Source organism: Lepeophtheirus salmonis, chromosome 4 (assembly GCF_016086655.4).
Source record: "Lepeophtheirus salmonis chromosome 4, UVic_Lsal_1.4, whole genome shotgun sequence".
NCBI lineage: Eukaryota > Metazoa > Arthropoda > Copepoda > Siphonostomatoida > Caligidae > Lepeophtheirus > Lepeophtheirus salmonis.
Window position 1 is genome coordinate 46260923 of NC_052134.2, and position 27348 is coordinate 46288270.

Sequence of the window (27348 nt, forward strand, 5' to 3'; positions counted from 1 at the left end):
CAAATAGTAAGGAAGGGAAGAAAACCAAAAAAAAGAAGAAAAAAATAAAGGAACGATAGTCAGCAGCGCACCAGTATTCCATTGGCAAACAGTCCATGCAAAAGTGTGTGTCTCTTCAGAATAAGTTTCATATATATTTTTTTAATCCCCGAATTTTTAAATAAATATATATACATTTAATAAGTTGAGATCATGTCGTGAAAAAATTATCAACGCTGACAATTTTTTAAACAAATATTAGATATTTACGTGATTCTTCTCTGACAATTTTTTATAAAATATATTCATTTTGTGTGATATCAACCAGGAGAGAGAGAAAGAAACGGATCTGATTGTTGGCATCATTGACATCCTTTGTGATCATGTGAGAGGATCTCACATAGAACCCACCTACAAAACAGTTTAGAAGCTCTCTTATAGATATACATATATATTAGTTTTAACCAATTTGGACCTTTATCAAGACTATGAAACAGTGTAGTAGTAATAATTCGTCAACTTGTTTGATGAAAAGACTTTGGCCTACAGCCTTTACGTTTTGCTTCCTATTCCTCCATGTGGAGTCGATCAAAAATCTGGGAAATTGGATGTAAGTAATAATGTTTTTTAAATTCTATTTAAAAATTGTTTTCTCTCTATTATTTGTTATAAAGCAAAGTGTCGATTTACGTAGTTTATGTATTAAGATATAAAGTGCACAGCATGGGACCTACAGCCATAGGTTATCACTCACTCACCACTGATGGATTATAGGTAGAATATCTATGAATCCAATGCTGTCCTTCTACCTTCATATGTGCGTCTTTTGAGCCATACAAATTTATTTTTATTTTTTACGATATGAAAAACGTTGGCTTTTTTTTTTTTGGACAATTTTCAATTCATGATGATGATTTTTTTCATCTTTTTAACGTATTTTATTATTTTTTATTATGAAAAATCATTTTTCCCCCTCCATTATCATTGACCTTTACGAAGTCATACCAAACATGGGTAGAAACATATTCAACTATTTTACACCCTCCAAAATAAAAAATACTCTGACAGTCTGTTCCATAAATTAATATCCTCCTCTATGATCAACGTTATAGATAAAATATTATATTTTTAAAAAATTGGGAAAAAATACTTTTAATTATATCATTTTTTTTGTTGTTGTTTTTTTTTTTGTTTTTTTTGGCGGAATTCATTTATCTACACATACATAATTATTAATTCTTTGCGGAAAATCTTTAGTATTTTTCTTTTCTTCAAAGAAATTAAATCTTTTTGACAGTCTCTTGGGTGTTTAACTAATTGACTGGCGCGGAAAAAATGTTTATAAGAAAATTTGAGGGGTTTTGGTCTTGACGTACAAAATCAATTGATTTTTTCTACGTGAGTGTAGGAGAGTTGATCCTTTAGGATATGTTATAAAATATCCTATGGGTAAGAACAATGAAATGTTATTATTATTTGATTATAATTGTGATTTTTTTTTATTTTTTTTTTGTAACTTACTAGTAATAAACATAATTAAAGTCAAAGAATAATCTCTATACAATTAAATACGAACAAGAGCCATTGGGATCAAGTAAACATTTTTGATATAAATTTTTAGACTTACAAAAAAGCAATATGAATATAAATTCTTCTTTTGATGAGCAACTTTTAAACTGACTAAATAACATCAATTCAAAAAATATTTACACAGAAAATTGATTAAATTAACAAATATATATTCAAAAAAGTATTAAAATATATTTTGACAATAAATCGAACTCTTGTTCTTCCTATAGTAGGTATAAAACATATATGGACTATTCCATAACGTTATAGTTGTTGAGCATGATCTTGAATAAAAAAATTCATAAATCAATATAATGATCAGAAATTTAGAAAAAATTACCGATTTTACCGACGAAATATGCCTCAAAGTCCATTATGAACTAACTTTCTATATAAATTTCCACAAATGTACACATTTTTATTGGATGAAACAGAGTTTTTAGATGCTCTTTATATCGTATAAGTACAACATTTGGTTCTAATTATATATACATTTCTTTACAATAAAAAAGTTAGTTCATAGTTTTCCGATTCATACATTGATAATTTGTTAAATAAGTGAATTAAAATTTCATTTATGTACAAAAAAATTATTGATTGTTTTTTTTTAAACTAAATATTACTGTTTAACCAATCACGTTTACTTGTTTTAACTAACGAATCATATTTTAATATACGTCATAAGTAAATTATACAATTCCAATTTTTGACTAGTCATTATTCATTATATAATTTTATATCAGTTCATCAATGGATACTAGTTCATTGTAATAGTATATCAAACTTGGGCTTTAAATAAGAAACATCATTTAGAACTAACCTCAAATTAACGATCTAATTATGCAAAGTGTGACAAAGATAAGCTAATGATGGGACATTCTCCCTAATTACATATGTATTGAATAAAATAATTTTTTAGTAGTAATAGGCCCTTCACATCAGACATTATAGGTAAATAAATACATATATATATATATTACAGCTTGTATAATCAAATTGTACAAGTTGCAAATTCTTTTTCTTAAATTGTTTGATTTAACAACAATATTTGCCGATGGATACTATCCTTACACATTAATCTATTACTATGTATTTATGAGTAATATTATTGTGGGCATTTGAACTTGATGATTTTATTATATTTTAGTCATTTGTATTAAAATAGTCAAAAGTTACACCATTAATATATTGATCATCCATTAAATATTCCATTATTAAATTGTCTCCATCCCAAGTACTGTAAATCCTTCTTTTAAAATCAATCATCTCATTTTTTGGCTGCCCATGTACAATTTGCTTATACAAGTTACAACCTGTATAAAATCGCAACTTGTACACATCATACATATATAAAAAAAATACAAAAACATTCTGGGGAAAGTTTTTACTCTTATCATACACATAATTATTATTATTCTAATAATTATCTTACCTTAATGACCAAACAAATAGGTAACAAAAAACAATTTTTATCTAAGCTAACATTACTTACAAAATTCATAATAAAAAATAGTTATTCACTTTAGGGTTTGATTGTTGTTCTATTTTTTTATTTACTTTTTGCAAAAACAACCTATTTTCTTAATATACCTATAAGTGGTGTTTTTTTTTTTTTTGCAACAAAATTCCAAACTGTCAATAGCACCACTGATTAAAGCAAAAAAATACATGCAAATCATCAAGAACTGACATCCTCATGAATGGTTTTGTAGTAAATGAAACAAAAATTAAAAATATTCCTCTCATTACAACAGACATCTCTTGATCAACCTTGAAGACTTTTTCTTCTTCTCCAAGCATAATATTCATGGTTTTTTTTTAAAGGCATGGATTATTCTATTAATGAGAAAGAAAAAACATTGATCAGATATGCAATTAAAATTTTTTTTTAATAATAACTAATATTCAATAGTTTCAAAAAAGCAATTTAAGCAAAAATTATGAGATCCTGTCTAATATGAATACCTTTGTCGAATTAAAAATGATTAGATAGTAGTAGAAACTTTATCACGGTTTACACATTGCAGTATAATTGTTTCTTGCACATATTGTAGACTTATTAATTTATTTGAATGACGGGGATAGACTACATCGTCAGTCTATTGTAACTCTTCTTAAAAGTTCTTATCAAATTTATGTGCGTAGTTAATAAAAAACAAAATGTCAATCCACTGCCGGTGAAATTTGAAAGTTTTAAGTATTATCTTGTTATGAAACAAACATAATTCAGTAATACCATGACGTACGAGTTTAATTCGTTCCTGGAATGAGCTCGTAAGTCAAAGCAATTAAACCTATATAAAATATGGATAAATTAAAGTGGCTTTCCTGTTTCTTCACCAATTCTTAACCTCTTTGTTTTTTAAGACTCGTATGTCAATGAAAATTTCAAAATTGCCATGGAGCTGACGAGGAGATGTTTGTTACAATCATTCAAATAATTTTGTAAAAAAGTAAAACTTACTGTTATTTAAAGTAGAAATTTGTTTTGGCGGGATTTTTGAACAATGTTTCTTATCTGTTGTGCGTCAACATAAAAACAGACTTGAACAAAAAAACAAGAAAAGGAGTAAATCCAAATTTATGTTTTAATTCATAAATACACACATCCCAATATTGATAGACATATTTGAGTCAATTATAGACATTGCATTCAAATTTTTGTTATGAATTAAGATATACAATAATTTTAGTTATAGTTTAGAACCTTTGTTTGATTTCAGAGACTTATATAGACCCCGATAGGATACTTTCAAATAAATTCTGTTAATGTCTCATTATTTTATTTTGGGGATACATTTTGGCTACTTTAAGTTTCATTTACAGAACACTCAAAGAGTTAAAAAGAATCATTTGTAGATAGGAATTTGTAAAAGTATTCAAGTGTTATTACAGCTTGCTTTTGCGTTGACGGGTCACATATGTACAATATATTTTTAGACAGGTTATGACCCTTTCGAGTTATAGCACGACAAAGTATTTTCTCATTTTAAGTACCTTCATTATGGCTAAAGGTACAATTACCCACATATATACTCATATATTGAGAAGTGTGTAATTAGGATAATTATGGCTTGGTTTATGTCGGTCAAGAGGGTCTAATTAATTGTGATGGGGGATGTAACTAATGGGATAAAAACGAGCTGTACATAGTTACAATAATGTTACAGAAATCTAATTGTAGTTCGTTAGAATTTTTAGATTTTTTTTGAGAAAACAAAACAATCCTTTTATGCTAAAGAAGTAAAAAAAAAACATTTTGAAGGTAAAATCAAAGTCAATGGTTCCATTGTGTGTGTGTAAAGAAAAAGGTGAGAATTGCAAAGATATAATGGGTGTTTCAAACAATGTCTTTCATCCCCCGGAACACATTCATATGAAAAGTACATTTTTGTAGGGTTTTTTCTCTCTTTTCTCAAGATGATCTTTGGGTGTGGTCCTTCAAAATCCTGTGTCTCTCGTTCCCCTTTGTACATACATATGTCCCATAATTGTCCATGTCTCCTCCTGGCTATTAGCTTTTTCAAAGGATAAAAGAGAAGTTAAGTCCAATGAATGAATCCAACATGGATTTTATTGACAGTTCACTTATGAAAAATGAGGATTTTGTTGTTATTGTTCATAATGCAGTGATTCTTCGTTTTTATGAATAGTTTTGTTATTAGTTGGGAGCAGAGCAGATAATGTTCATCATACATCCGAGGTGGAACTGTTGAGAATACATCTTATTTTGATGTCATTCTTTATGTACAAATCCTGTTTTCAATGAGCTTTTTGTGTGAAGGATGGAAAAATGTTCCTTCTCAGTTTTTTTAATTGATTTTTTTAATAATAAATTCGATTGTATTTTTCAAGGATATAAGAATTGAAGGAAAGAAAAAAAATCCGTTTTGAACTTAAATCTAAAGAAAAATATACAACGTTAGTATTAATTAATTAGTATCTAATTAGGATTATTTATCAAGCACCATGTATTAATTTATCAATGATGTGCTAAGATGAAGCCTCACCTTAAAAATCCCTTAGAAAAAAATAAAATAATCATCATCTTCAATAAATTGCTGTATATTTGATTATTATGTACAACATTTTTTTTTTTTTGGCAGATTTTTAAAATGATTTTTTGTAGTTTTAATTTTATTTTGGAATAAGTATATTCTCCAACACGAAAAATAAAATATAATCGAAGAAATAAGTACTTGATCGCTTGCCGATTTAGTAAGTTTACTCACTCATAAACATTTTATATGGGAGTGAAGTATTAGGGACTGGTTAAACAACTCCATGACCTTATTGCGCTTCTCTTTGATCCACTCCCTTGATACGTTGGTTGTATGTTTTTGTTGTTATACATCACATTTTCAGTGCCCTGCCTTGAGGGAATGAGATTGTCACCCAAGATTTTCAGATACATAAACCCATTAATCCTGCCTTAAATGCAAAAAATGGTGTCATTTCCCCCTTTGCATATAAATAGTGCAAAACATAATGTTTCCAACCCATGCTTAATGGTGGGGATGAGATTCTTAGGCTTATACTCAGCATTTTAACTTCTCCCAAAAACATTTGTGAGTTCATATAATGACTCTCAACTATTAAAGTAAACCTATCATTAAAATGATGGACCATTCCAGGGGAATCCACTGGGGTAGGCTGGAGAGGCCGTGTCCACTCCTCCAAAATAAAGGAATTTTTGCTTTTTACTAGAATTTTTTTTGGGTCAGGATGAAAAAATTTTACGCAATTTCTATTTGAAAGATATATTTTCTTAAAAAAAGGCAGCAGAGCAAAAAAAATATTTGAAATTTTTTTACAAAAAATTTAATTTTTTATAAAAAGCTTTAAATTTTGAAAATTTTCCGTGAACAACTATTCATTTTTGAAGAAAAAAATTTAATTTTTTGATTTTTTTTCTTAAAAATTTATGTTTTTGTGAATAAATATGGATTTTTTGGAAAAAAATTTAAAAACATTTCATTTCAAACCAATCCCATCTTAAAATATATAATCCGGCGGATGCCCTTGTGTTCTTTTTTTTGTCAGTGGGCAAGATTGCAGGGATATACTTAATACAGTTTCATATATTATGAAATTGCAGCATGGGACTTGGATATGACCTCTTAGTTCCGTGACATACTTAAATCAAGTCACTATTACTAAGGGTATCAATTTATTGTGTCATTCTCAAAACAGTGTTTTTTTTTTTATTTTGTGTACAATTTTGGCGGGTTTGGCTATGGGAGTTCAGTAACAATTCCATATTTTTCTAAAAGATAATTACTTATAATAATGAATCCTTTTCTCTTTCCATTGATGGGTACTTTAAGGTGGTCCGACCAGACGAGACACTTTTGATTTATATTCGTAAATAATGTATAAACAATACATAGAAGGGATATGATAAAAAGGAGTTGTTCTTCCTCTGTTTCTTGAGTTCATTAGAAAGAATAAGATATATTTGCCCCTCAATCCATGAGCTTACACCTTCCTCCTCCCTCAACGTAGCTGCTTACAACCAAACAAATGGGTATAAATCAAATTTTCCTTCCCTCATTGTAGATGGGCTATTGTTGTACTATCATTATTACAACATGAGAACATAATATATCTCCATGTTTCAGCTCGTTAACACGAATTGTTTTTACGTCAGGTGTAGAAAGACCACCCGCCTTGTACCTTATTCCTTTGATGATAGAACCATTACAAACAAGCATTATGAATATCAAAATACGTATTGATTTGTACGATATAGGTAGGGACTCTGTTATTATCGTGGTTAGCCATTTTGACTGAGTATACAATATTTCTTCCTTAAAATGCCCCAAATGAATATTTGTACGCCAAAGGGTTAACCATTGTTAGTTTTTTTAACTAATAATGAGGTATTAGTATTTATAATTATTGATATATTTTGATTTTTGAATAATAGGTCGATTTTATTTTTTTTACTTTTTTAATAACAAATCTATTTTAGTTTCAATTTTTCATTGATAAACCAATTTCGATTAGTTAATTAATAATAGGAGAACAATTTAACTTCAAAGTTATCGATTTTCGTTGACGGTTTGGCTCTGCTTTCTGAATAATTTTGGATACAAAAATTAAATGTAAATTATTTGTAATGGACCATAAATATACCCTTTTATTATAAAACCCAAGATTGTTATACATAAATATATACTTATGGGGATTAATTACTTCCGTATTACACAATGGGGGATGATTTGTATAATTCATTATTCTAGAAATAGGGGGATTAAGTTTTGTTTTTTTATGTTCCTTTCAAAAAATATTTTTTGTATCATTCTTACAATTTCAATTAAAAGAAATACTTTTCTAAAATAAAATAATAGTAAATTACAGATTTAGTTATATAATTTATTCAAAAACATTTTAACTTTCTGTACTGACTAAGTTGTGTATTTATATGTCATTTGGTACATTTATAAAAATATTTCTCAACATTTCCTGCAAAAAATAGAGAGATTCTGTTTTTTTATTATCAACAATATAATTTAGTTACGTATTTATACAAAAATAAACAAATTAAAACATTTGGTTTAGTCTGTATAGAAATCAGAGGAAGTTGTAACTTGCTCCAGACTATGTTTGTGAAAAGGTTACATTCTTTTTGTTCGACAACCATAGTTTTTCAATCTTATCTAAATATTGCGAGGATTTACCCAAATATAAAGATTAATATTTTTTAAAACATTGGAGCCCGTTTTAATTACTTGGTCATCAAAAATTGACAATTTTTTTATAAAAATTATACTTTTTCTTAGAGAATGTAATGTTAAATGTGTTAAAAAGTAGAGATTTTTAAAGAACGGCCTTGTTTATATATAATTGAAGGGGTGTGGTTTTGTTAAATACAAAAATAAATTCTAATGATTGTCACTAAAAATGAGAATGTCATACCTAAGCACCGAAAGAAAAAGTTCATTCAAATCCCTCATTTTTACTCAGTTGCTAGGGAATTCCTTAAGTTTTGAACAAGATATGCCCTCCACTTCCAGCATTCCTGAAGAAGTCTTCTTCATCATTCTTAATACGGCCCACCATAAAAACTAGGCTCCAAGAGAAATTTACCATTTCCATAATCCTCGCCATCTTAACTCCAGCATCTTGGAGATCTGAGAATCCCTGCCTCTTGGCTTTTTGCTCACTCTTAATGACGAGAACACGTATTGTATATTTTAGTTTATTTATGTACAAAGGATGACTGAGCTTGAATATCAAAGAATAATCACTTGATCTTACTATATAAATGAGAAAATTAACATTAATAAACAATCCACGTTTTACAGTCCAACCTGTACACTAATTTTGAAGTAGAGGTTTGGAGATGTATATTGCTTCATTGTTGAAAGGAGAAGAATGTATTATTGAATTCCCTAGAGTTGTTCACGATCAAGGGGAATGAATGATTGTTCGTACTTATTCTTCCGTGTTACAAACTGCAAACAAGACATTGTTATTTAAAATATAAAAAAAGACGCTGGTTCGAGGGGGAGAACCTATTACACCCCCCCATTTAGGGAAAACAATACATAATACTCTCCATCTGCTGCTGCTATTTTCCTTTTTACTCTATTCTGGTTGTTGTCGTCCATTTTCCTTGTTAAACATTTATCTTTTTACACAAATCTCTTTTTACTTCACGGAAAAAAAATAGAATTTATACATTTATTTATATACAATATGTACATTCCTTGAATTTCAAACCTCTTATCATCCATCCTTTGAAGAATGATATCATAACCTATTTAAAGTGGATCAACCCCCCTCTTTATTTTATCTTTTATCTATCTATCTATTTAAACAGCCCCCTAGAGCCAGTACCATTTTTTTATCTCTTCTTATTAGTAATATATAAACATCAAAGAATATTCAATTTTGTGAATTGTACTTTTAATGTATATATAACTATAAGTAACCAGAGATGTGATTTCCAAAAATACAGACAAATCAATGACTACGTAGATCTCGTATATTCCCTGACTAGAAAAGGAAGTTTGAAGAGCAATATGTGTATATATCCAGTAAAATGATGGGGCATTCATAGAATATAGATTTCATTCTATAACATGTTTTTAATACATGTATATTTTTTTTGAACCGAAATATATCTATAAAAATAGATATAGAGTATTTTCATGTGACGTTATCGTTCTGAAAGTCAGTCATCTTAGAAAAGTATAAAGATCCCAGATGATATAAAAATATAAAAATAAAAATCCTATAAAACATTCCAAAATTTTGAACAACATCCAACACCAATGAACTGTCCACTTTTTTTATTTAGTCATGCTACTGCATCTCTTAAGGTCTCGACTCTGTCGTTTCCCATTTGCATAGTCTAGAGATATATAGCTATGTCAAACCAAATTAGACGCACTTTCTGTTAATTTTACAACAGTTTAATTTCATTGTTTTGAAGCCATTAGATGCAGTGTTCTAGTTTATTTTGTATCATAATATACATTTTCCAACTTGTGACGTGGGTGACAACATTATCAATTGACAAATTATTAAAAAAATTTTTGGAAAAGATATAATATTTCCGTTCATATATCTTCGAGAGAAAGAGAGTTAATCCCATTCTACTCTCTCTGGGATCAGCTTTGATTAATCTCTTAGAGCTCTTACACAATAATCTCATCTATTTGTTGTGAGCCTCCCCCCAGCCCCCTCTTCTTCCTATCTAAAGTAGAGTCATAACTTTTGAAGAGAAGGAGGATGACTAAGAAGTTGTAGGAGCTATCACTGAAAAAAAACTTTTTTTTCCTTCATAAAATCTTTTTATAGATGACAGACAATGAAAAATATTATTGTTAATAACATCAAAGGGTTTATTATTTTTATGTTTGGTATCTAAGAGTTTTAACTGTGTAAGCTCTCTATCATCATCCCCTAGTAGCTAGCTTGGTTAGTTAACTAGTCTATGTACTACCGCACCAAATCATAAAAAAGCACTTTTATTAAGACTTCTTTTTATGTTTCTTGGACATGTAATGTTTTTATTGACATTCACTAATAAAAAAGAAAGAATGAAATTCTTTTTCATTTGTAAATGTATAATACAAAAAAAAGAGGTTCATAAAAAAAGTCCGATTCACGTCTTTATGGTAGTGAGTTTTTCGAACCATTCACTTCGAAATGAAGAAAGATTTCTCTTTCTTTCTTCATTTTATGTATGTATATGAATGTATGTGTGACGGTACAGAGGTCTTTTTATGTATACTTATTATCCTAGTCTTAAGAAATAAGGTCTAATGTGGGCAACAACCATTTTATTAAAAAAGCTGATACAATTTTTAATTTGCAAATACAAATCTTGGAGATAAGAAATTATTACTAAATTTGTTAAAAATCATGATAAAAATATACCTAAACAATAGGAGAACCAATAACAATAATTAATATCAAACTATTAATAAATTTATTGAAAATTATTTATAAATTTGTTCAAATATTATTAATAAATTTGTTAAAACTGTGATTCATAAAAAAATATTGAGCAAATCGACGACCAAAAATAATAAACAATACAAAATTATCTATAACTTGATAAAAAATTATTTTTAAGTTTATTAAGAAATAATTGAACAAATGGAAAAATTCAAAATACAAATTAATATCAAATTATAAGTACATTTGCTAATAATTATTTATATATTAATTAAAAAATAATTAAACAAAGACAGCCCATCTAATCTAAAGTAACTGACAAAAATACTATAAGAATATATTTAAATGAGATAATACTGTAATTTATTAAAAAAATATTTATAAACTTTAAAAAAAAATAAAACTATAAGAAAACGAAAAACGAATATTATCAAATTATTAAGAAACTTGTTAAAAAGTAATTAAAAAAATAAAATACAACGATAAATAAATAATAATTTATTAAATATTTAAATTATATATTTGTCAAAAATGTAAAGACTGTATTTATTGTTGAAATTATGAGTATATATAAATTTATTTCTCACCTATTAAAACAAAAGACATTTTCTAAATAAAAGAAAAAAAATCTGAACAAATTTGTCAAATGACGCCCAACGTACAAATATTCTAAATTAATTTGTCTGAAAAAATATTTTATATTTATTTAATGCATTGACGTGCCTTCAGTAGTCTACCATGAACATAGAGTTGTCTTTTTTGGCAGCAAGTTACGAATATCCAAATGATTTTTTTTTCTTTAGAGGGACATGTGCTATATAAAACAAGTTTTGGGGATAAATGGGCTTTAAAAAAATATTTATATAATCACTTGTTTATAAATAAAAAATGAAATTTAAAAACATAATTATTTGATAAATTCGTCAAATACATGCAGTTTTTTTATTTACTTCATTTATCAAAATGTTAATGTATAATTTGTTCATCAGGAATTTTCTTTTCTAATTTTCTTAGTAATAAGTTTATATTCTTATATTCATAAAAAAGAAATATTCTATATATGGAACATGCACTCTTTTTTCCCCTTACTTTTTTTGACCAACTAAAGGATATTTTTTCTGTTTTAATATTACTGGAATACTTTAATCACTTTAAATTCTACTTTTTTGACCCTCCAGGATATTAATAGTAAACTTAATATAACGAAAATCAGTATAAATTATAGGCATTATAGGCTTCTTTTATATATATATATATATAAAGTGTTCGACCTCAAAACTTATCAATAATAAATAAATGTATTTAATTAATATCTAGGTAAAAGTTGTATAATTCATAAGTACTTCCTTCTGTATGAATTAAACTGTGTCCAACCCCTACTATTTGAATGTAGAAAAAATTAATTAAAAACAATTTTGTAATGAACGTCAGACAACAATTAAAATTATTCTCAGGAAATATAACCTTTTTTTTTTATTCCATTTTTTTTGACCAATATGAAAGAAAACACTGAATTAAAACAATTATTGTGTAAAGAATTTCTTATGAAATTTACATAACTGTATTCACTAATTGTTATAATGAAGACACTAGATAAATAGATCAACTATTAAAAGTTATTTTAATTCTTAAGCATTCATTAAACAATTATTGGATTTTTTTCTACAAGTAACAGATAGCCTTAAGTTGGTCAAAAAATGAAGAGAAAAAGACTGCGTATTCAAGATATGGAGTGTACTTTGAGCCAACCTAAAGGGAATTCTTCAATGCACGTTTTATAAATTAAAAATAATTTCGGTTTACGAGCTTCTATTGTTATTATTTACAGAGAGATTTTATGTGTTTTTTTTTAACCTGAATTGCCTACGCATTTTATTAGGATATTTAAGCTAATTTCCTTCGTAATTTTCCCTTCCAAGTTTTCTTCTTCTTGAATGATACATTTAAAAGAGTTGTACGTGCGAGTGTATATGTATACGCAGAGAAGGAGAGAGACCACACACAAATATCCATAGAAGAATGATTAATATACATAATATTATGGTCTTAAATACGCAGAAATGAGCAGTTTAAAAACCTTCAAAATAACTTCTTCAAAAACCTTCCAAAAGTCTGTTAAATTCTAAAAACCCCGTCAATGAACATCAAAATATGCAATTAACAGACTCAATAATCGCTTTAAAGTCAACTTCCTTTAATTAAAAAGTGTTCGACTCCTAGTTTATACTTAATGTAACGAACATTAATATAATACAAAAATATTACAAATTTAATAAGAAAAATATCTTAATTCATTATTTTAGATAATTTGGTGATAAAATAATTAGTTACGGGGTTTTTGCATAGGTCTCAAAAGTGGTGGTTATTCCAAAATAAATCCGATTTGAGCCAACAGTAGTAGTATAAAGTTATTGCATGACATCTGGCCTGAGAACATCAGTTTTAGCTCTTTACTGTAATTATCCATGGAGTTATTTCGCAAACTGCAAATTAGGAAAATTTGAAAAAAATGGCTTTTTGTATAATAGAAATTGAAATTATGAACCATTTTTCATAAATCACTCTAAAAAACTCAAAAGTTAAATAAAAATAAATTTAATATTCATTTTCGATGGCAAACTCATGACAGCAACAGACTGTATTTCTAAGAAATCTTTAAAATATTGCCTCTATAAAGAATTATGCCCAACCCGACACAACTTCTGTAGTTTGATTGCCATATAATATATTAAAGGAAGCAATGTTCCCGTTTCCTGTATTTTAATAAGTAAAAAAATATCACATATAAGTGAATTTATCTCACAAAGTCCTCGAGTACAAAGCACTTTTAGATTATATTTTTTAGTGGATTGAAAGATTTCAGAAATAAATGTGTTTTTTCTAAATCTGCAATGACTTTGAGAATTCTAATTTCATTCATTTTCTGTAGTTCAACGTAATTTCATAGTACCTTCAGAAGGTAAAACTAGAGGCAACAACAGAATATGTAACAACTGACTTGTTGGATGATGAGATCCTTTTATAAATTGTTATAAAGGAAGACATTTGTTATAAGCAAGATGTGAGACATTTAATTGAATATAATATAACGTCTAGGTACTTTGTAAAGTTGTTTTTTAAAAGGCTTACAACTACCTGTAATTTTAAAAAAGTAATTGGGATCATTTGATTTTTTTTTTTAAAGTCTTCTAAAAGGTAAAAATATCCATGGAATGTTTATATATATATGCATGCATTGAAATTCAAGCTGAGTTCGATTTTAATGCTAGCTAACATTATGTGATATGAAAATATAATCAATGTGAAGGAAAAAAACAAATTTCTTAAAAGTAATATATTTTATCTATAAAAGGCCGTAAAACTGGCTATATATATTTTTTTTTTTTGTCCTTATCGATTACCAAAGGAGTTATTTATCTTTTAAAATTTATAAGATAACATAGAAAAAGCAATAATTGTTTTAGATAGAACTTGGAGATAAAAATACCAAGGTGAAGGATCTCTTAAAAAAACTAATAATAGTAAATAATATTTTGAAAAATGAATTAAAAATATGTCAGAAATATTTTTTTAAGGAAAAATATAATAAATAAATAATTTCGGGAATGGTTTATGTAATAAAAAGGGGCGAAAAATCGCATAAAAATATGTAAAATTAGTGATAGAGTCAGAAATTGCATAGAGATTGAAGGAAACGCCATATTGGGGGCCCATAGTGGATATTTTTGTTTAAAAAAATGTATAAACTATCTAGAAATCATAATAAAACGACATTTAACGGTTGTTAAATGAAACAATGAAAAAAAAAACACACACATTTGTGATGTGTCAACACAAAAACACCCTAGAATAAATTTTCTAAAAATTAAGTGTGGATTACATTTTTATTCTTCGATGAATTATCCTTAATCTCAATCAATTAATTGCCCTTATTAACCCTTTGGATGCGAGGCAAATAGTTTGTCACATTAAAAGAACGAAAAATTGAGTGATTTTGTTGATAGGCCATATGGGAGCCAATATTAGACTATTAAATCAAACAAAGGTTTCCAACAATAGATAAAATTTTTGGATATCTTAATTCATCACAGAAATTTGTATAATAAGCCTATAATTGGCTCAAGTATGTCTATGAAATTTTGAGCAGTATTTCAGTAAATATACATATATGAAGTAAAAAAAATAATTTGGGTTTTCTGATATTCTTGATTTTTGTTAAAGATTGTTTTTATTTTCACGTACCACATTGGTATTGAATTTAATTTAATTTGCTTGAAATGAAAATAATACGTACTCAAAATTCTTATGACAAGGCTACATTTTTACTATTAATTTTGCTTTGGATCAATTAGGTACGAAAAAAGTCGGATAATTACAGAGAAATATGTTATCCTTACAGATGTAATAGTCAGTTTATTCTCTATATTGTGAAAATAATATTGTATAACAATGTATTAACATATGTTTAATACATAATATTAGGATCTGATATATAATAAAGATCTTTGATAGACAGTAAAGATTTAAGCCCTTTTATCTATCGAACCCATTTTGACATTCAAAGACAGCATTAGTTCACCCTTGATTTTAATAATAATAAAATTTTATTTTATGTTTATAAAACATATTGCAAAACTCTAAAATATGACTAACATCAACAATGCTGCCCTATAATGAAAATGTTTTATATGGTATTATTGAGCTTTTTGAATTACATCACGGATATATTATATTAAACTTAACTACTGTATATCTTGAAGCAATGGTTCTTAATCATATAACACTCTTGCAAAGGTAATGTTCCCCCAACGTAATAACGTGACGTTTTAAAACATGCATTCTGTACGAGTTTCTGATGAAACGTCGTTACAAAGGAAATGTCCCTTTTAGTAAAAAAGTTAATCTGCATAAGGAATCTTGTTTTGTTTTTTGAAAGTGTTAACAATAAAAAGACAATACAAATTTACGGCACAATGGTTAGATCATCTGTTGAATACACGGACAATAAAAATATATTGATATAGATCGTACTCCAAGAATACAATAATTCAACTATGAACTAATTATATTTTCATGTACTCTGTGAAAAAATGTTCGTTCATTTGACGAAAAATTTAATTATAAATATACATTTTAAAAGATTTTGAGGAATTTCCTTCCTCGTAAAATAAGGGACCCTTAAAAACAGTCTAATTCAAAATTTACAATTATTTTTAAAATAATAATTAATGCCATTGTTATATTTTGGCCTTTTAATAATATATGTATAAATAAAACCTGATGAAAAAAAACAACGTAAAAATATATAAAAAAAACTTTTGAGCAATAATAAAAAATTATATGACCGCCATAAAAAAAGATTTTTTTTTGTTTTTCATAAGAGAATTTTATTATTTTATAATGGTGTTGTGAGTACATTAGTCAAATATTGAAAGTTTGAAAATAACTGTCAACGAATTAAACTATTCTCTGAAGAACAAAAATTAATTAAACAGAAATAATTTTCCCATGCGGAGATGTTGGAGAGAGAGATAGGAAAAAGGCCACTTGTAATTCCCTGTAATTTAATTCATAGATAATGAAATGCCCCTAAAGGGCCTCCTAAACCCACTGCACAGTGCCTTTCTTTCTTAAATACATGTTCCATTATCTATCTACATAAATGCATGGTTTTTGACTTTTGTAAATGAAACAAAGCAACTTAGAGAGATAAAGACTCAAAAAAACAAAACAAAAAACCACTTCAACATCAAAACAAATTGATTTTCCACCAAATTTCTGTCAAAAATTATTTTATTTATAATAATAATATTACAACAATAATTTGTTAAATGGTTACAATTAATATTTTACTAACAGAAAAAAGAATGAAAGAAATAAAAATTAAATATGGCCGCTGGCAAAGTCACGAACTTGAAAATGATCGCCGTAAGGATAGACCCAAACCTAATTAAGGTGCGATCTTTTACTTTTTTTTTTACCCATCATATAAGCACTAATTATCATCACTTCACACTAAACAAAAGATTCGACCTACTCATTATATGTAGCAGTGTCTGCCTGCATCTTTTCTTCTTCTCCCGTTACGGGAGGTCTTTTACGAATATACTTATATACAATCTATTTGTTATGTTTCAGGGCTCTGGGCATGCAAGGAGGAAGTCTTCTCCAACAGTCAGATCTTCTACTCCTCGGGAGCACATCTCCACTCTGTAATCAGATCACAGGCCTCACCATGGGTCAAAGAAAGCTATGCATGCTCTATACAGATCATATGATGCACGTGGGGCGAGGTGCACGAACCGGGATCTCAGAGTGTCAGTTTCAGTTCCGACATAACAAATGGAATTGCTCAACGGTTGATGATACGACGGTTCTGGGCCCTGTTCTCAATATACGTAAGTATTCATTTCTATTAGGTACATTGGCTAGATTTTTACTTGGACTTTATAAATAGAATTGTATAAAATATGACCTTAATGTGTGAGAGATTGTTGTTAACTAAGCAATATGAAGAGGTTTTTTTACTTTTCAGAGCTGTTGTCATTATTCTGTAGTTCTTGAAGAAAGTATATATAAAAAGTAATCACTATAGTGCGTGTGCTCATGAATGATGGAAATAAACACTCATGATTGGTTGGGAGTTTTAAGTGTAGGTCCTCATTGGACTCAGAGTAGAATGAAGGATCGACATACATATGTTGTATTTGTCCTTTCTAGATACAGAGTAGTATTTGTGTTTATTTCCTTGCTGGCAGCTAATCTAATAAAAATTCATGACACTTTTTCTGTTATTATCACAAATATTCTTCAAATTGTCAGGTTTACCATGTCATTTATTGAGTTTCATTTTTACAAACCAACAGGTTATATTTCAATTAATTCTATTTGTCGATACACGAAGCGATAAAAATCGGTAATTGGACAAAATTGTAGATTATTATCAATATTTATCTTGATAATATTCTAGCTTAAATAGTTCTTATAAAAACCCTATTCACAAAACGGAATCAAAAGTCTTGAAAAAACTTAACCTTAAAAACTCAGTCGAAGCAAGTGTAGCCATTTTTTTGTTCTTGCATTATTTGATCGTTTATGGGCCAGAAAATAAAAACTTGGTTAATATTGCAGACGTTGTCTACTAACCATCAATAAAATACCTACAGAGGAAAAAAAACTATTTGATTCCTTGACGATTTTGTAAGTTTGCCCACTTACAATGAAAAGAACAGACTTAATTGTTTGTTTATTTGATATGTAAGATACATCATAGTATATTAAACAAAAAAGCGTTTGGAGAAAGAGAAATGGGTAGTATAACCCAGTAACCCTATCCCTATCCTTGAGCATGGGGCTGGAGACATTCTGTTTTGCAGGTGTTTTCTGCTAAGGAGAAAGTACGACTTCGAAGAGAGGGTGGACTGGGCCATTTATAGGGAAATCTTGGGGGACAGCCTCCTTCCCTTAGGACAAGGCACTCGAAATGGGCCCTGTAACGGGTCTTCCAGCTCGATAATGACCCAAAACATACGACCAAGGCAGCAAAGGAGTAGCTCAAGAAGAAGCACAAAAAGATTATGGAGTGACCTAGTTAGTCTTCGGACCTCATTTTTATATAAAATCTTTATTATTTGTAAAACATACAAAATCGTCAAGAAATCAAATATCAATTTCTTCCATTGTATGTTCTCAATACAGCAATGAATCTACAGTTTCAAAAGATGTCTCAAAATCTTGGCAAATTAGTAATTTTATTTTTATAATTATTACTAAAGTGACCAAAGTGGGATTTTGAAGACATTCATTACACGATTGTTTTAATTCAATTATCGCTTTCATTTTATAACTATTCTACTAAATGAAAAATAGAAAAAATAGCCTTAAGTTGGTCAATAGCAAGAGGGAAAAGGGTATCCATTACATGCATAAAGTATTCCTTTATTCATATCATTACTGAGATTTCAAAGGTTCATTTTTGAGGAGTAAAAAATTTACTGAATATTTAGTTATTGTATATTTTCTCCAAACAAACTGTCCTTAAAAACACATTTTTATTTATCATTAGTTTATATATAAAATGACGTTTTTTTATACCTTTTTTCAGCTTCAAAAGAAGCAGCGTTTGCAAATGCCATAGCCTCCGCTGGGGTTGTATACAGTATATCTCGAGGTTGTCGAGACGGTCAACTCTCTTCCTGTGGATGTTCTGATGCATCGAGGCCGAATGAGTTGAAAAAGGAGTGGATCTGGGGTGGCTGTGGGGATAATATCAACTATGGCTACAAGTAAGTAATTCAGTTTCTTCTATAAGATGTTCCCTCTTCACTTTTTAATCTCTCTTTTTCGTTTCATCCTTTTTCAGATTCTCAAAAAAACTTTATTGACATCCGCGAAAGAGAGGTCAATCATGAGAGAGGAGGAGATGATCATGCTCGTCAGCTTATGAACCTTCATAATAATGAAGCTGGAAGAAGAGTAAGTTGCATTTTAAAAATAATATTTTTAGAATAAATTTGTATATTTTAATGAAAATCTAAAGAAAACACAAAGCTAATTTGATTAGAAAAGGCAAAGAGGTTGATGCGTGTGCTCTTTCTTCTCTTGTTTTCATTATTGAATCAACTGTGGGAGTATTAACATATCTCTTTAAAAGAAGAATTATCGCCAATGTTTGGTGTAAATTGTTTTGAAAATTCATTATAATACATATATGGATTTAAATATAATCTTAATAGTTTCCCTCCACTTATGCTATTTTAAATGTAGAAGGTTCTCTTCTTTTGACTCTAATAATTCATTTTTCTCTCTTCAAAATCATCGAAGAGGCAGCTAATGTTAACAATGGTTTTAATTCTGTAGTATAATATCTCTCACTCCCACATTCTACTTGCGCTCTTAGAGAAATCCTATCTCTAATTATAATTATAATCTTCAAACATCAACAATATTCCCTGTCATAATAAGTGTGTGTTTACGAAATTGTCCCAGAATAAATTGAATTTTGGAAGGACGAAAATTATATACTTGATTAAAAGTATATTTCTTCGTGTTATTTTTCCTCCTCCAAAGAAAAAAAAAATTACATCACAAAACCTCTTATTTTCAAAATAAAAATTGTTGAGGTTTGAAGATCATTATTAGATACAAAGTTATTATAAATAAGGTGTCCATTCTTATTCACGTTATTTACTTGTACGCGTATTATGGATGTGGAAAATCATTTTCAATTAGATAAGTTTTGAGATAATAATTCACACAATGATATATTTTTTGTATCTCTCAAGCCTTCCTCCACCAAAAAGGGAAATAAATAAAGACAAAAAACAAATAGTATTCAATCTATTTTTGCAACAAATATATACGGACCGACACTAATTATGCAAACAGGGCTCGAAAATGATTGTATTTATGAAAAACAGGATAAAATTCATAATTTTTAATCTTTTTATTTGAAATAATTGCCCTCAGCCATGATACGATATTATATATACATGCTACGACCTCTGAAGGCCTTAATAACGATCTATGGGCATGGATGCAAAGTGTTCCTAGATGGCAGGCAACAGACTTGTCTTAGTTGCGTGGAGGAGTGTATTATTGTGTACCTCAAGGTAGCCCCAGACATAATAATCCATCAGATTAAGATAGGGGCTGCTAGGAGGTCACTGGTCCTTGGTCACGAGATCGTCGCAGTTCTGCTTTAGCCAGGCAAGATACTTGTTGTGCATATGGCAGGATGCAGAGTCTTGCTCCACACAACCATTCCCATTGAGACGAAGGACCTTGTGGGGGACCAATCAATGATGGTGCGCACCTTGTCGCTGAGCTCCACGTCCCTAACTTTCCTGGAGTCCTCCTCTGACCTCGGCGACCTCGAAATAGTCATCCAGGGGTTCTTCGAATCCTTCAGCTTCTTCCTAGTGTCCTGGATGTAACGCATTGTAAGCCTAATAGTGTTTGAGAGGTCAGGGTTGCTGTTTTGTTCTGTATTATTAAATAGACCCATAACTACGGTACATCTCCGATCTACTTCTGTGAACTGAATTCCAGCACTTCCGAGTATAATTCTTTTATTGTGACGAAATTAGAATAAATGAATGTGCTTTGTCTGTACATATATTACGCGGGGTTTTTTTTTTAAATGATATGGCGAGTACATTTGGTTCTAAGGCGACCCAAAGAGGGCCTGGATTTCATCTTAGAGCTCTATATATGACTACATCATTTTTAACTAGAAAAAAATGAAATTCATATTTTTTTAACAATTTTCCTTTTGACATATATGTACATAAATGAAATGTAGAAAATCGCATTACTTTTTCGTAATATCTCTTTAATTATACATTTTTGTGAGTATTATTATTAATAAGCCTGTACTACTAAGGCAATTTTGTTAGCTATTGAAGGTTGCAAAGACCATACATAGGTATATCACGCATGTATTGTACATAGGTATAAGATTACATACTTCTTCTTTGACGAGTAGATATAAAAGTAAGTCACGCAAACTCTCTTCCCATTGCGTGACGGAGCCGCATATCAATAAGTAACACACTATGTGTATAGGTACATCACTTTGGTTGATGCTCCCTAAATTATTAATTAATTATCATCAGCAGCATTGTCTAACTAGAGGGTTACACTTCTTTCGTGTCTAGTTTTTATATATATGTATATATATTAGTTTTTTTCCCCTCTATTTTATGATCAAATAAGATAAAAAGTTATATAAATATAATCTACTCTATAATTAGTTTAAAACATATTTTATATATAAAAATCATGATTCCTATAGAGAAAAATACAGAGTAATAGTGCGGAGACTCGATCCGAGACCGATTTTTTTTTTCGATTTCGTATTATGTAATTTTTTTACGAGCCAGAATACCACTAAATTTCAACTATTTATGTACTTGGTATATATGTATTCTGAGATATTTGATTGGCTTGGATTCGAAGGAAACTTCTATGCAAAGCGCTTAATGGAATATGTTATATAGATCAGTTGGTTCCGTAATTGAAATTTAAAGAGTGATCGACTCTTAGAAATGTCAGTTTTGGTCAAATTACAATTCTAAGCTACACTGGAAGTGAAATTTTATAAAATGTGTCCTTTATTAAAATATTTCATGTAAAAATCAGCCACAATATTAGTTGTCAATGTCTATTCGACGTTTGATACTTTGACACAAGATAATACTTATGATTTGAACCCAAAATTGCCAGTGTATATACAGTATTTACATTACAGCTTTAAGTAGCAAAACGGGCTAGATACTGGCCACCCTGCACAATTCGACTGGTTTTTTTACTATCCAACGGGCTAGCGTTATTGTCCTGCCCTGATCATAAATCATTCTACATTTTGAAATTTGCTTGAATGAATATGTGCTATGTTTGTTTTAATATTTCAGGACTTTAGTTTGTTTAGTTCTTCTTTTAAATGATTTTGAGTATTGAACAAAGTAAAAAGTTCCATAGTTAATATAAATATTTATTTAAGAAGGGCGTAACATATTTTTCTACCAAATGGTTTTAACAATTTGTAAAATTCATTATTAGATAATAAGGATAATTAATAAACAATTGAAAAAAAGTATAATTTTAACAGATTAATTTTAATATTTCAGACAGCTTAATTTAAAATATCAGAGATGAAATAGTTTTTGTGAGTTTAAAATTAACCTTATACATTGTTATGTAGTATACAAATTTGACGTAGTTTAACCGTTAAAAAGGAAACGAGAAAAAAATTTGGTCTCAGACTTAATATCAACACTAATATACTTTGTGTAACTCCTGACTATTTAATTAAAGATAGTATAATCATGACTCAAAGAGCATAATAATTCCTTCGGTTCCCCCTTTTAATTTGATGGTTTTTATGAGGATTTGTCATGCAAAGAATCGTGCATCTTCAGAAGAGGAAATTGAAAAAAATATGTACAATTAATAACAGAATCATCAATAAATACTAATATCCCAATAAAATTATAGGAAGCAAATAATTATAAGTCATTTTATATGCATAGGAAACCAACATAAAATAAGTTATTATTTTTCGTATTTCTAATCTAACCTTTTTTAATTTTTATTTGGATTATTTTGATGAATTTATTCTTAGCTCCAATAATTATGGTCATTTATATGAAAATTATATTCAAATGAATAGGAATTAAGAAATGTATCTTATTGTTACATTTCAAGACAAATTGAGCAGTAGGGAACTTTTATTATCTGAAAAGATACGAAATCGGAGACCGGAATAGGCGTTGGGTACTCGAACTTTTTATGGATATTAAAAAAGATCCAAGGGGTTTTCTGGATCTTCAAAAAAGCTTCGAGTATTGCTTAATAAAGATAAGATGGGTCTTGGATCCTAATCCGAATTACTCGAAATACAGTATAACAAAATAAAGTACCTTACGAGATCCAGGATCCGTACAGGCTTCAGATACTTGAACTTTTAGAGATTTTAAAAAGCTTATAATATTGTTTAATACTTAATCCGGTATATAATATCTATATAGATTATAGCATTTATAAATATATTTATCAGTACTTGAATCGAATTCTACATAGACAGTTACATCGCATCATTATCCTTCTAATAGCCATAGTATTCTAGTAACCCAGAATACCCAATTATGCTTTAATGGTATTGACTTTGCTTAATTCATTGTCTTGACATCCGTAATCCGAAAAATGTAACATTAACCGAGTCAAATGTTATTTAAGTCCAAAATTTGGTTAAAATGTTCATAAGTTCGATGCATGTATCCGTCATATTTTGGTTGGGATCTAGATCTGAAAGTCTAGTTATCCGAAAATTTACTCAAATATTTACAACTAAAGATCATAACCAACCCAGATCCGAGAAAATTTGGATCCACCCTATCTTTACTCTTATGTAATATATGTTTACCCGGTTTTTTGTTTTTTTTTAATTTGATCAATATTAAGATAGAAATTTTGGTTTTCAATATTCCTCAATTTATATATTAAGTAAAAATTCTATTATTTTTTGTTTTTTTGTTTATATATTTGTAAGTATTAAGATTCGGTGCGAGAAGGATTTTATTGCTTGAGACTTAACTGATTTTTCCCTTCAAATATACTTTTTAAAACAAAAGTGACGTTAAACAGGGTTAAGGCTGATTTTTTTGTAGATCGAATTTTACTAAAAGACCGGCGCAGAACAAATTTGAACATAATTATTATTAAAATAATAATAATTTCACATCTGTCTTAGATTTATTGACCGAAATTCAATACTCTAATTCATTTTACACAATTATTTTGTGGGATAAATCTGGAATGTAATTTTAACAATTTTATTTTAAATATATTTTTTTATATGTTTTTTTTTTCCTTTTGGTAATAAATAAAAAGATTAATGAGTTGACCGGCCACCCAGGAAGGGAAGTCTTAAATTAACTGCATTTATTGATGTTCCTTTTGGTATTTAAGTATATAGGTATATATATATATGTATACATCTTTATTTAAAATATTTTTCCCCGACATTTCTCATTCTTTCAGCTGCTTTTGTTGAAGCTCATGTGAATTTTTCATATATATATATCTCCAATTATTAATGAATCAGCAGTATTTGAACAACAACAAAAAATCCCTTTCTTCCAAGTCATTAAATATTGACAACAAAAATAACAAGATTATTAGCATTTATATATATATACTTTCTTTTCTTTTTTTGAAAATCATATCCTTGTTATTTTCTGTGCTTTACGTAATTGGATTATGTATTGTTATGATTTGTGTAAGGTATTTTTTTTACAATGATGATTAACTTGAGTGGATCAACGAAAAGAAAAATTGGATTTTTTTTTAAATACAGGTAACCCTCCTATTAGAAACTCTCTGTAGAAACTAGTATATAAATCCTAGACTAGTCTGACAACATTGAAATTTAATCTAATTAGGTATAAATTCGTTTTAATCGGTTCACTGTAAAATGATTGTGTTAAAATGGTAGCAGAAAAAAACGTTAGACTCACAACTTGTATAATTGAATTACTGGCCCCAAAATTAGGTCAAATCCCACCATCATGGCTTCTTTGTGCATCAAGGACCCCTTACAACATCCTAATAATGTACACTACGATTTTACCACGAAATGATTTTACCCAAACGATTTTGTGCGGAATTTTTTTACCACCATCATTTTAACAGACCCCCAGACAAGTCCTGGATAGCTAATGAACTAATAATCTGTTCAAAAATAGATGGGAAATAATATCTTTAAAAAAAAGAGAAAAATAAGGTTTTTAATTTCCGATCTTTTTTTTTTTTTAGACAAAAAATTTCAGGCTTACACTTTCCATACCAATCTATGATTTGAATTTCACTGTATTATTTATCTATATATATCCAAATTGGTACAGAAAAAATTACTTAAAGCTGAATGGGGAAAAAACTTATTTTGAAACCGAGTCTAAACACTAATAGAAACGTTACTAAAGTCTTAACATCCATATAAATGTTAATAAGAATAATAGAAGATCTCGTTAAAGGGGGTTATACTGCTTCTTATATCTATATACACATGTATATTGTATACTTCATTATGAATAATTCCTAATTATACTCAAATGCCATCTTGTTTGTGTCCTGAGACACAAGCCACCTGCTCCTGCCTCCTCTCACTAATCCGTATTTCGTCGTTACGGAATTTATTCTGATCATTAAAACATATCATTAATAACATAAAACAAAACTACCGAATATTTGAATATTCCATTTTGAACGACTTCTTCAAAGGGAGTCGGATCTTATTTTGGACAAACTCTTGTTGATCTCATAAATGAAATTATCATTATATATATATACATGAACTATTGACAGAGGTTACAGATATTGTAAGTCTATCTAGGATTCAATGTCTTTAGTATCGAGTCTCGAATTGATTTTTGAGTCTTTGGTAACAAATCCAAGTCCTATAATATTTTTATCCAGTACCTGGCGAGTCTTTAGATTTCTCTCAAGTTCATGATTGTTGATTTGAGTCTGAAAGTTTTTCTTGAGTTCAGTATAAATTAGTCATAATCATAGGTTTATAAAACCTAGTTCAAGTCAAGTCCCAAATCTTTCAAATACAGACTTGAGTTCAAGTCGATTCTACAAACTTAAATACCCCCACATCTGTTTAGAAGTCAATATTAGTACTCAAAAGAGTCTAGTGGCCAACCTTTTGATAAAGGTGCTTGATAGGCGATTATAAATATTGTAGGCCCCTATGGCTATAGTGAATTGGATAATTATTACTATATAACAGGCGGTTAATATTCACAAGGGTATTATTTATTATGTCGATAGTACTCACAGCGTTACATCACCGAAATAAAAACGTATTTTGTGATCAGCCTTTTCTAAGTGCCTCATGTTAATTTTGAACAATTTCTAACAATTAAATAAATATTGAATATATTATTAAATGAGACTTGCAAGTTCGGATTGAAATGATTAATTAATTATCATTGAATGACCTTCCATATTATTTTACTAATAATTTTATTTTCTTTTATTTGCAGGCGGTCATCAGAAACATGAAAGTGACTTGTAAATGTCACGGCGTTAGTGGTTCCTGTTCCTTGATAACCTGCTGGCAACAGTTATCACCATTTAGAAAAGTGGGTAAGTAATTAAAAAAAAAAAAAAAAACATTATTGGTTGTAAAAACAATGATTGATTTGTCCCTTTCTTTAACTCTCTAAATAGGCGACTACTTACAAGACAAGTACAAAATAGCAACCAAGGTCCGGTCCACGAGACAGGGTAGACTAAAAGTTCGTAAAAGGTCCGGAATCATTCCTACCGCCAACGATTTAATCTTCATTGATCAATCCCCGAATTATTGTCATCCCAACTCCACAACAGGATCCCTGGGCACTCAGAGCCGAAGATGTAACAAAAACTCAAAAGGACCAGATGGTTGTCAACAAATGTGTTGTCGACGAGGCTACACGACCCTACGAACTCGGATCAAAGAGCGATGTAAATGTAAATTCCATTGGTGTTGCTATGTCGAATGTGAAAGTTGTTTCAAAAGAGTTGAGCTTACAGTGTGTAAATAAGAGTGGAGTCGAAGGCTGTTAATGTCTTCATAATAATAATTATTATTATAATTTACAAATATATATCTATATATACCTATATATGAATCATTAATTATCATCATTATTATTTTATAATTACTCTGAATGTCAAATTAAAACAAAATCATTTGAAAGAAAATTAATAAAAAAAAATGGAAAATGAGTGTAAAGATTCGTTCGTGTTTATTTTCCAATATCAAAATTCAAAGAAAAAAAAAGTGTAAAATAGAGTCCTTTCAGTTCCAAAAATATGTAAAATAATGTTTTGGAT

General features: G+C 28.8%; 1 protein-coding gene and 1 long non-coding RNA gene across 3 annotated transcripts; one reads left to right on the forward strand and one right to left on the reverse strand.

Moving 5' to 3' along the window:
- The first annotated feature begins 321 nt into the window (after positions 1-321).
- LOC121116068 (protein Wnt-5b) lies at positions 322-27201 on the forward strand. Its single transcript, XM_040710284.2, has 6 exons — positions 322-589; positions 17101-17360; positions 19067-19250; positions 19329-19437; positions 26514-26616; positions 26701-27201. The coding sequence occupies exons 1-6, from the start codon at positions 468-470 to the stop codon at positions 27054-27056; spliced, it is 1134 nt and encodes a 377-aa protein (XP_040566218.1). The 5' UTR covers positions 322-467; the 3' UTR covers positions 27057-27201.
- On the reverse strand, positions 8387-9173 carry LOC139905078 (uncharacterized). 2 transcript variants are annotated; one of them, XR_011779556.1, is made up of 3 exons: positions 9102-9173; positions 8871-9008; positions 8387-8810 (listed from the first exon to the last, which is right to left on the reverse strand). It is a non-coding gene; the product is annotated as an uncharacterized lncRNA (long non-coding RNA). The 2 variants fall into 2 exon arrangements; XR_011779555.1 differs by having other exon boundaries at positions 8865-9008.
- Positions 27202-27348: the final 147 nt, after the last annotated feature.